General features: G+C 34.7%; 1 protein-coding gene across 1 annotated transcript; it reads right to left on the reverse strand.

Moving 5' to 3' along the window:
* Positions 1–69: 69 nt before the first annotated feature.
* On the reverse strand, positions 70–2,670 carry LOC144629221 (uncharacterized). The gene is made up of 5 exons (XM_078487453.1): positions 2,558–2,670; positions 2,294–2,335; positions 1,513–1,701; positions 1,303–1,401; positions 70–288 (listed from the first exon to the last, which is right to left on the reverse strand). Exons 1-5 carry the CDS (start codon positions 2,600–2,602, stop codon positions 178–180), a joined length of 486 nt encoding a protein of 161 aa, XP_078343579.1. The 5' UTR covers positions 2,603–2,670; the 3' UTR covers positions 70–177.
* Positions 2,671–11,708: the final 9,038 nt, after the last annotated feature.

An 11,708-nucleotide genomic window follows, 5' to 3' on the forward strand; every position in this document is an offset into this window, starting at 1 on the left:
GTTGATATTTCTTTTTTCTGGCCAGATAAACTTGCTTACAGTATCAAACAACAAGACAAGTTAAGCAGCTTTGGATTTTCAATGCTCGTTTATTGTACGCTTTAAGTTGTTACAGATTTTGTTTCACTAAATCTCGACTACTTTTTCGATCTGTAACATTGTTCCCATCGTGCAATTTCACGCAGCTTTCACACACTGTTTGATGGGAATCTTGATTCCAAACGGCAGTGTGATTGTAGTTGTCACTTTGCACGCTAGTCCATCGCTGCAGCCACAGCCGTGCTTGTTCTGCATTGAAAACAAAAAAAACCACAATGTAATGGTTACACTGCGAATACAGTAAACACCCGCATATAAGAACACATGATTTCGGAGGTCAGGTTGATCGGGTTCTTATTTAATGGGTGCTTAGTGACAAATCAGCCTCAAATTGTTCTTAAAATGTTCTTAAATTTCTATATTAGTAGTACTACCCAAAAATGCCCCTAGATGTAAAATTAGCATAAATTAATAAATATTCTTTGATTTTAATGATCACAATCAATACTGCATCATTGAGCCTATAGATGAGATGACTGGCTGTCCTTCATTACAGGAAATGACGAACAAAATCACTTGTTTTTTATGTGATTATGCCACCTTTTCCATTTTATAAGAACGTGCTGAATTTTTCAGGCTGATCTTGTTCTTATAAAAATGGGGCTTTACTGGCCAAATTTCAGCCTTGTGTTCTTAATCCATTTCTTCTTGTATGCGGGTGTTTACTCTATTACAAGAAAAAAAGGGCAACGCTACCTTAACTGCGACTCAAACAGGTAAACCGAACACTACACCATGATCGTTGAAAGCATATACACCTGATTAAGAAACGTTGACGCTTAAATCCCTTAACTTTAACCAAATTTTATTAAAAAAATTTATAAAAAAATAATTTTTTTTTTTTTTTTTATATATAAAAACATAAAACTAAAAAAATAACATGGAATTAAGAATGTTGGTCATTTAGGAGTGAGGAAAACTGGAGAACCCGGAGAAAGACCCTCTGAGCAATGACGAGAACCAGCAAACAACAAACTCAATCCAAACATGATGCCGGGTCCGGGAATTGAACCTGGGCCACATCGATGAAAAGCGAGAGCTCTCACCACTGCGCCATCCCTGCTCCCCTAAGTTGAAATTTGTTGAAAATTACTAAGCTGTCACTAACGTTTCACCAAGGCTGTTATCAACATTACACCAAGGCTGTAACAAACATTAAACCAATACTTTTGCACACATAACAACAGGTTTACCCTAACTTACCACGAGGTAACATGTGAAGTACTCCCTCAGTTTTGGGGCACACCGTTTTCCAAAAGCACAGCAAAAGTTATCCTGGCACTCTGCTTCGGAGCTGCAACTCTACGTCGTTCAAAAGAAAAACAATGAAAAGAGTCCTTCAATAAAATATGTCATGGGGAATTCTGTATGTGATATGATCATGGTAATTTGAGGGCAATAAACAGCTCTTACGTTAAACAGCCAGCGTTTGGTTCTCATGGGTTCATCAGCCGCCTGGTTATCAAGGTCTATGGTTTCTACCTCAATGTCCATACCCTCTGGCATGCACTGTTTGACGGGCATAACATTTCCCTGGTAGATCAGCTCCTTGGTGAGAACACAGGATAGGCCGGCTTGACAGCTACAGTCTGGAGATCCATCCTATGAGGAGAATGTCATGATTAGTGGTAGAAAAATCGATTTTCTGCACTCGATTGTCGATAGCCACGGCTAAATTCGATTAGCGTAGCGTATAGCGAATAAAGGAAAGCTAGAAAGGTATTTTAGACAGCTTCATTTAGGTTTTTCTCCCGTTTTAGCTTGGAATAAGGATGATCTTTATAGGAAGCTGCTGGACTGCAAAGCGAATAGTTGCTGAATAGGAACGAAGATAATTAACTTGCTCAGCACACACTTAACCCACACATACAATGAGGCAGTCGACCATCCGTAGGCACGTCCCACCCTTACCCTATAGCTAGATGAGGTAATATCAGGCATAATGGAAAATATAATACAAAAACTTTGTAGCAAGTTCGCACGCAGATGGCACTGTGGAGAAAATTATTGTTAAAACGCTAAATAAAATGTTTACAGTTCTAAATGCCCTTGGTGGAGTTCCCCGATTATAGTGGTATCATATTGACGACCTCAAAATGTTGCTCACAATGAAACCACAGCCTTTTTGAGATCATTGTGTTTCCTGATCGAGTGCAATATTTCTGGCTGCTAAATTTAGTTGCAGTTAACTAACCTGTTGGTTGCAAGCTGCAAGCTTGGGAAGATTTGAACATCCCTAAAAACAGAAAAAAGCAGATTCTGATTAAAATGAAAAATTATTCACCGAAGTGAATTCAAGTACACCATACTTTATTCCTACTGTATCTAGCAAACTCAAAGGCAAATTGCTAAGTGACGACTGAAATAAATACAGATTTTCTCTAAATAAAATAAAAAAACTTGTTGAAAAAAAAACTTGAGTTGAATAAAAAAATTTGTTCTTCACAAAAGAGCTTACCAAAGCAGCAGTAATGCAAAGACTCAGAAAGATAAAGATCTTCATGACTTCGATGGCTTGACACTGTTAACAAAATTCAGGAGAAGTTAAGAGTTGAAACCTTTCTTATCTGTTTTTATAGGTTTTTTGTAAACTTTTCAAGAGCAAATTTCCATACCCCTAACATAACAAAAGTACTTTAAAACAACGCGTTTAAACAAAAATACATTTTGTGAAATGTGAAGTTTGTTCAACTGTTTTGTGCAACATTATAAAGAAACAAGAGTTATATTGAAATTTAAAAGCGTGGTTTTTACGAAAGCAAACACTATGAAATCATCTCATCAACTGAACAAAAAGGTTATTTACTTTACTGTGAATATAGCTTTTAGAAAATTTTAATACTATATTTTTATACCTTGGCTCCTTTTATCTCACGCCCGGGAACACATTCCTACTCATCATGTAATGAGATGAAATAGAATCAACTGCTGTTAAGCTTTACCTTGTAAAAATTTACGGTAACCTTTTTTAAAATAGGAAACTTGCTATTTTGGACTGACACAAGTGCAGGTGACAAAACAATGAAACAAATCTTTAATTTTTCTCATTTGGGATGGTATATCCGGATTTGTTTGGAGAGTTTTTCAGTGTTTAATTCACAAACATCTTTTCATAAAATACTGTTTAAACAACAACTGGCCTTCCATCCTTAAGTTAGCACGAGAAAATCATTACTTGTGAAGGGACTGCTTGCGGTTTAATGCAGCTGAAAGCATAAATAATCATAGACACACCCTCTCGTCAGTTTAATGTTTGTAGTTACAGTTTTACGCAGCATGCTTCTTATTGATGTTTTTCGTTTTTCTCATTAGTTGTCTGCTTGACGTTATGCTGATATTGCGAAGAGAAACTCGCTGTTGAACAGGGTTGAAACCTAAACGTAGCACATGTATAAGGAGTGATTAAGAATGGTCGCGAGCGTAACAAAATATATTATGATATTTAGCGATTACAACATAAATACATACAAACCAGTTTATCGACACTCCCAAGGACCTAATGCACTGTAAAGGGGATAATTTTAAAATGTTGTCAGTTATTAGCAATATTTGTCTTGGATAAGTGACGTGTGTTGTTACAGCTGTGTTATGTTTGTTATAGATTACTATTGTCCTTTGCACCTATTTGAACAAATGCAACGATCTTAGCCAAGATGCGAAAGTGTTTTTTATCTTTGCTAACAGGCAGTGTGTACTGATGTGTTGTTTTCCAAATTAAACATTAGCAGTAGTGGAATCTTTACAAAGATCACTAGTAAATTGTTTTCTTTGTTCTGCAAATGTTAATCAGTATATTTTCCAAGAAAAAAAAAAGAAAGCGCTTCTGTTTCTATAGCTCTGATGAATAGGTTAAAGCAATAAAATAATCCTTCGTAATCAAGGGAGCTTAATCCTCCTTTATTTCTTAAGTATTTTCAATATGGCAAGGCATCCATTCGAATCTTTGAAAAGTAACAAATTTTACAAATTTTACAAGTTTTCTTACTGCCGCATTTTAAGCAATGATAATTTCACAATCAGGACATTTCGAAAATTGTGGGCGATCCGTGTCAAGAAGCTAAAATTGTAGTAGTGCAAGGATTGAACCGTGGATGACTTTGTTTATGTCCTGAAGTTATTATTTGCTGGCAATTGAAGGGAACTCCAATCGATCTTATGTAGAGTTGACGTCGAATTGTTTGAAATATTCTCCAAATTCCGAATTTTACAGGAAACGGAAGAAATAACATATAGAAAAAATGGAAATCTTACCATCTACTACAACTGATGAATCGACAAGCTGATCCAGCAGATACGGGACGCGTCACACAACAGAAATGCCCAGCCACACGAGTCCCGAGCCAGGAGAGCGCCCAACCGGATCTGGGAGGCCATGGGTCGATCCCGTCGGGGACCAGACTGTCCTGCCGTGTCATGTGAATACTTCATCTTAAATAACATATAATAGCAACAAAAAAGGGAAACGATTATCAATTTTAAATTTCCTGCGTGCCGCCATTTTGAATTTAAAAAAACGTTAAATGGTTGTTGCTTTTGTTAGAAAGCAGAGGATCGTTTGTATGAAACAGATGGGCAACCACTAGAATTCAAAATCTTAATTTCATGTACCAATTTGAAACTGGCTAACTAACAAACATCTTCGATTCATCTTTTGTTAAAACTTTGAGTAAGCATAATGTTAACCCTCGGACGCACAAGCAAATTGATACCCCCACCGTGGTACAAGGAGGGGGATATAAAAATATTTTGCACTGAGTAGATAGCCTTTAGCCTTTTCTACAAGATGAGATAATTTTTTGGCTGTGACGTCATATGACGTCATTATAGGCGCCATCTTGGATTCGCCATCTTGGATTTCACTATTTTCTTAGAAAGTCGGAAAAAAACGGAAATTAATACAAAATCATGCCAGAGTGCTTATGAAAAGCAAAGTTAAGCAAATTTTACAATTTTGTCAAACAACTAGAAAAACAAAGAAAAATATAATAAAATATTATATATTGGCCAACCTTGCTTGTTATCATGACGTTGTTATGGCAACGTCAGAAATCATGGACACATGGTTGGTATATCAATTTGTTTTGCAAGGGATGAAAAACAGAGTTTCAGCAGTATAGGGTAAATCTTATTTTCAAAATAAGGAAAAAACCTCAAGAGGGTGGCGATGCGCAATGCAAAACTGAGAATCGCCTTAAGAGAAGGGAAGAATTTTATATGGTTCAGTTCAAGACATATGAAATATTTACGTAGTAATTTTTAATTATAGCTAATGAAATTTCTTTTTTTATATTTGTTTTTTGTTTCTTGGCGCACCTGCAAACTAGTTTTTTTAGCTAAGCGTGCTGACCACGATAATAAAGATTGAATGATTGATTGTATTATAATTATTGTATTTACAAATTTTCAACAAACAAAGGTTATATTTCGCAAATTTCAGCCTCTATAATCTTTTAAAAGAAATTCTTATTAACAAAGAAATCATCTGGTTTATTAAATTAAACACTTGATCAATCCAGTTGCCGAAAGAACTTTACGGCCTTTTTAGAAGCAGTCCATTCTTAAATTATTAATTCCCCTTTATTATTTATTGGTTTATCAAGACAAATCAATCTGATCGTAAATCAAAAGAATATCATCCAGAGAAAACGATATTCTTTATTTTCACATGTCATATTGTTACGATCATGTCTTAAAAAAGATTTTTGTTATGACAACTCCAAGTCTGTTTTTAAAGGAATAAAGTCCCACTAGTAATTTAATTTTAATGAGATCATCATCATCATCATCATCACTTTGTTTACCCTCGGATTTGAAGAGTAGCTTATACAGCTAATATCTCCGAGCATTTCACAGTAAGCACAGTACAAGGGGCAAAGACCAGACCACAACACCGGGAACTCCATGCCCTACAGCTACTCTTTACGATGAGTGTGTGGGTTCTTTTACGTCCCCTGCTGACCATAACACTGAAGATGCAGGAGACGGGGCATACGGTTTATCGTCCTTATCCGAGAAGACTAGAATATCTAACCATTTGCAGATGTTATTGCAAAGGCAGCGTATTCTTCTCAGTTATTTTAAGACCCTGAGTGTTGGTCCGGTCTGGGACTCGAACCCGAGACCTCCCGCACTGTAGTCCGTCGCTCTACCAACTGAGCTAACCGGTCGGCGAGATTTGTTCGAGTCAGCTCGAATGTAGCGGCCTGAAGATAAAACATCAACTGGAGGTAGGATTTGTTTAATGTTTTCTGGTGCTGCAGTTTTAAAACAACTAAAAAGAACAGCTTAATTGTAAAGAGCATGACAAGTTTATAAAAAACCAATAACTCGGTAGATTGAGAAAAATATCGTTGTTTGCGTGGCAGATGTGCAAATGCGAACAAATTCTCAAGGCTTAGAGAAAAATTTCACAACAAAAAATATAGTTTGTTCCGCTGTTTTTTTTATAGAAATTTCTACGGTTCATTTGATCAAAATCAATTTGATCTTTAAAATGCCAAAAAACCTTTATCGAGCCAAGTGACAAAGTGACAAAGCCGAGAACATAACTCAAATTCATATTAATCTTTTTCAAAGCGCTTTTATGTGTATTTCACTTTGTACTATATATATATTTTTAGATAAATTTAAAAACGCAGAAGTGTTAAAGGTCAACGTAGAAGGTTTTTTTGAACAGAAGTTAAGCAGTTTTCGGTTATGTTATTAATAAATCAGAACCGCTCAAAATTCTCTTTTTTCTTATTGTCTTTAATTTTATTGCGACACTATTTTTGGTAGTTTTCAAGTTTACATTTCGTATCTTTCAACAGTAACTATCTGAACCATTTGTTTCTAAAAGCGAGCTGTTATTAGTGATGGTTTTTTGCTTCTGGATATCAGTCTCAGTTTTTATTATCAGATATCTGATATCCGATATATTATTAAAAACTAGCAATGGTATATTGCAATTCCTGCGTTTCATTGGTTAACAGGCAATGGTATATAAGCTCATATACCATTGAGCACAAATATGGTAGCTGAAACGCGTCAACGAAAACTGCTGGGGAGCTCAAATATTGCAATTCTTTGGGCGTTTTTAATAAAACAATTATTCCACTCGCGCTTGTTGGATATGAGATCGTTATAGCCAACTCGGCGATATGCGCCTCGTTGGCTATCTACCATCTCATATCCAACACGCGCTCGTGGAATAATTGTTATCAGATATCAGATATATTAGTTTTATTATTTACACAAAATACACGCAAAAAACAAATCAAATAAAGTTCAGTTTAGTTGATAATTAAAATATGAAAAGGTTTCAATCGAAAATCTTGACAAGCGAAAAGCGGCATCATTTTTTGAGTAACCTCCTATAAACAGTTTCTGTCGTGCAGCACTAGTATTGGAACAATTAAAATTAAATGTTGTAGTAAGCAGAAATAAAATAAATATATCTTTCTCTTTTCAACATCCGAGTGTTTTTTAAGTTAACATCATTAATAATTCAAAAATTTAAGAAACGAAAATAAAATCGAATTGAACAAAATGATTTTTCTTTTTCTTTCATGTTTGTCCATATTTTCTAAAAAAATTCGTACCGGCAATTAGAATATTTCATTAGGAGAGAGTAAACTCAAATCGATGCAGAAAAAGCACATACTTTCATAGGGCGATATATTGACTTAACACTGGTTACATACTTAACAACTATTCCAAAAGAACGCTCAGATTGAAACGGTTTTTTGGTAATTTAATCATCAAGGGTATTTGAAAGCCTCTGTCTTTTCTGTCACTGATCATCGTCCAAGTTTTCCTTATTATGACAAAACAGTAGCAACCTGACAGCTGACGAGAATTAAGAAAAAAACCCAACCCTTCATCAGCCTGTTATACCGCACGGCTTTCGAACTCGGCTAAATCAAAATTAAACTTTACCTTTGTTTAATCCAGTTGCCAAAACAACTAAACGGTAGTTTGAGAAGCAGTCCGAATACTAATTAATTCTAATTATTTTTTTAAAATTATTTATTGGTTTTTCAACATAATCTGTTAGTACATCAAAATAATATTTTCCCCAAGGTAATGATTTTCTTTATTCTCGTCGCCTGTCATATTGTTACGAACATGTCATTAAAAGTGTTTTTGTTATGACAACTGCAAATATGTTTATAAACAACCTAAGTCTCGCTGATAAATTATTTGTAAGCGGATTTGTTAGAGTCAGTACGTTCGAATATACAGGCCTTAAGATGTAACATAAACCAGAGGTAGGATTTATTATTGTAAATTAAATGTTTCCTTATGCTGCAATTTTTAATGAACTAAAAAGTAAACCTTTATTGTAAAGCTCGAAAAGCTCATCAACAAGCAAGAAAAAAATCATCGCTGTTTGGGTGACAGGTGTGATAATGCAAAAAAGTTCATGAAATTTAGGTGACAACATTTAATGCCTTAAGCCATATAAAAGTAAACTTTCACATCCGAAAATATAGTTTGCTCCGCTTTTTTTTGGAAAGACCAATGTCTCATTTGCTCGATGTCAGTTTTATCTTTAAAATGTACAAGAGCTGTTTCCAAAGAAATAGCTTACTTTGCAACAAAGTAACAAAATTCAAATTCATATTAACGGTTACAAAAAGTTTTAAGACGTCGGTATCCATCAGAAAATCAAGTAATATTAATTTTAGTTGGACAAAATCGAGTACCAGAATAATTTAAATCTTTTTGCGTTATTTTTTACCCTTTTTAAAAGCTGAAGATGTACGTAATTATCAGAGAAAACACGGATAACAGCGCCTGAGAAAATGAATTTTAAACTTCACCGTCAAGAATCATGTAAACTATAGGTAAAATCTCACGTGTAGCCTTTTTTTGAATCGTCTTTTAAGCGATTTAGTGGAATTCAGTGAAACTTCGAAATTAGTTTTCGATGTTTGGTGTTGTTAGAAATGATTTCTTTTGATTAGATATTTGGAACAGTAACACAGAAGTTGAACATAAGATGTAAACAATTTTTGTACATAATTTTGTCCAATTATTACTTAAAGTCCTGGCGGATTCCGTCTTAACTATTACTTTTGTTTGTGCTACGTTTGTATTATTTTGAAGATCAACTAAAAACGCTGAAGAGTTAAAAATAGATTTAGAAGGTTTTGTTACAGTTTTCTCACTTTTTAAATCGAAATAAGGTTTTCAGTTAACATGTTATTAATAATTCAAGAACCTACAACCGATCAAGCTTATGGCAAACAAATATAGTACCTTCTCATATTCCCTTTTTCTCCTTATTTTTCCTTTTCCTTTTTGTAAGTCATGGTAGCCATTTAAATTGTTTAAAGTGTACCTACGTTGTAGCCCCCGAACCAATACTTTCAAAATTGATTGTACATGAGTTAGAGAGTTGAATGGTTAAATATTTCTTCATCTCAATGTTGCGTTTTTAAGTTATGAAGGTTTATTTTTCCAATATGTTAATGAGTATGACGTCTACCCAGTCTTCATTCAATATACAGATTTTGACTGGTTCACACAAGCAAAAAGCATTATCATAATACTCGCAATTTCCACTATTTTTATTTTAAATTTGGGTTTCTCGTAATGGTGAGTAAATAATGATATAAGCAAAACAAGTATGCTTAAAAGCCTGGGTAGACGTCATACTCATTAACATATTGGAAAAATAAACCTTCATAACTTAAAAACGCAACATAACTCTCTAACTCATGTACAATCAATTGAAAGTATTGTTTGGGGGGTTAGGTGCACTTTAAGAAGACAGCCATCCTCAAGACAGCAAACTCAACTTTTTTCTAAAACAACACATACAGGGCACAAGCTTGGTTGAATATTTTGTACAGTTTTTCTAAGCACTACATTCTGTCAAAACATTTAACACTCTTCTCACAATGCAACAAGACGTTTTTGATTGTTGTGGAGTTTCCATTTCGCATTTTTAACCCTTTCAACAATTTTGAGAAAGGAACATCTGTTTTTAAAGGCAAGCTGTTAATAGTGGTTTTTCGCTTCTCGAGTTTAGTTTATCTTTTTGCGGGCCCAAGAGAGGCCCGCAACCCTAATCTTGACAGTGACCAGCGGATTGCGTTTTACTCGTGCGCGCCACGTTAATAAAAAGCGAATAGAAAACGGAAGTTGAAAATTTTGTTCTTCCACTAAGAACGATCGGAATGCGAAAAATGTGTCAATCACGACAGTTTGTCGTAACACCGGAAGAGAAAATCTGTTCTCCAAGAACGATTGTCACATAAGATCTAGGCTTCTGTCACATGGAAGATTGCAAACATTACAATTTGCAGACTTGTTTTACGGGTGTTGCTTTTGCGAAAATTTGTTCTGATTGTATCACGCATAAACCACGGCAAAGCGAATGATTCCAACAACGGTTATTCTCGAGAAATTCGTTATAACACTGACAACATAGCGAGTTTATCGACCGAGGAAAATCACATCTCAATTCACACCGCGTGCTCGACTGCAGTTCACTAAACTGTCAATCCGACAAAAAACAACTCTGACTGGTTCGCGGCCGGTTAGCGGCAATTAAGCGTGATTTATTATTAATCGCGCCACGTTAATAAAAGGCGAGCACAACATAGCGAGTTTACCGACTGAGAAAAATCACTTCTCAATTCACACCGCGTGCTCGATTACACTTCCCAAAACGATAAAAACATGCATTCCTTGCGTGACGCGTTACTCGGTCTTTTGTCCATTTAATCATTTATTTATCCACACTGCCATCTAAAATTACGCACTCTCGTACCAGTACCTTTTCTAAGTGCGTCAAGGCCCGCATTTTCTAACCTGTGGTTACCACTAGTACAATGATGATAGAATATGAAAAGGCTAAAGCGAATCAAAAGAATTTTAATTTAATTTTAAAAACGGTGTTAATCTAAAATCTAGATATGCGAAAAGTTTATATGTTAGAATTTATTGATCAACGTTCTTTAAACAGTCTATGCCGAGCAGTTGTTGAAGTGTGCCGAAATTAAATTTTGTTTTTCCCTTTTGTGTGTTTCAGTTAACATGATTGATAATTCAAGAATAGAGAACCAAAGAAGAAAACATCAAACAAATTGACATAGTTTTTGCATTTTTCTTTTCTCTCGGGTATCTCCTTATTTTCTAAAAAAACGTTGTACTAGCTGTTAGAACATTCATCAAAACAAAATAAACTCAAATCCACGCAGAATTATAAAGCACACACTTACAAAGGGCAGAATAAATAAACATTGGTTTCATATAAATTAATTATGCTCTTCTCTTGTTCAACATTTGAAGTGCTGTCTTTTGTCAAAAACAACTGTTTAAATATACTATTTATAGTTCGATCGCCATGTGATATTGTAAGTCTCGTATATCTTAAACTTAAACAAAACATGAAAATATCAAAATCGTTGTATTTTCATTACAAGTATTTTTGGTTTGTTGGCTTTTTTTTTAAAAAAAAAATAACACGTTGATCGATTTGCCATTCTTGAAATGTTATTTATAATGTACACAACAAATCATTTCTAACACATTTGCTTTGGGGAACCTTTTTGGGCAGTTTTGAAAATTTACCATCTTTATTATTTACTACATTTTATACTGATTTCTCAACAGAT

Source organism: Oculina patagonica, chromosome 10, assembly GCF_052425735.1.
Source record: "Oculina patagonica isolate OP01 chromosome 10, crgOcupat, whole genome shotgun sequence".
NCBI classification, from domain to species: domain Eukaryota; kingdom Metazoa; phylum Cnidaria; class Anthozoa; order Scleractinia; family Oculinidae; genus Oculina; species Oculina patagonica.

Coding starts and splice junctions, on each gene's coding strand:
- LOC144629221 (XM_078487453.1), bottom strand. CDS start 2,602: ATGAAGATCTTTATCTTTCTGAGTCTTTGCATTACTGCTGCTTTG. Junction 1,702..2,293: donor TTGCAGCTTGCAACCAACAG/GTTAGTTAACTG, acceptor TTCTCCTCATAG/GATGGATCTCCAGACTGTAG. Junction 1,402..1,512: donor CCAAACGCTGGCTGTTTAAC/GTAAGAGCTGTT, acceptor TGAACGACGTAG/AGTTGCAGCTCCGAAGCAGA.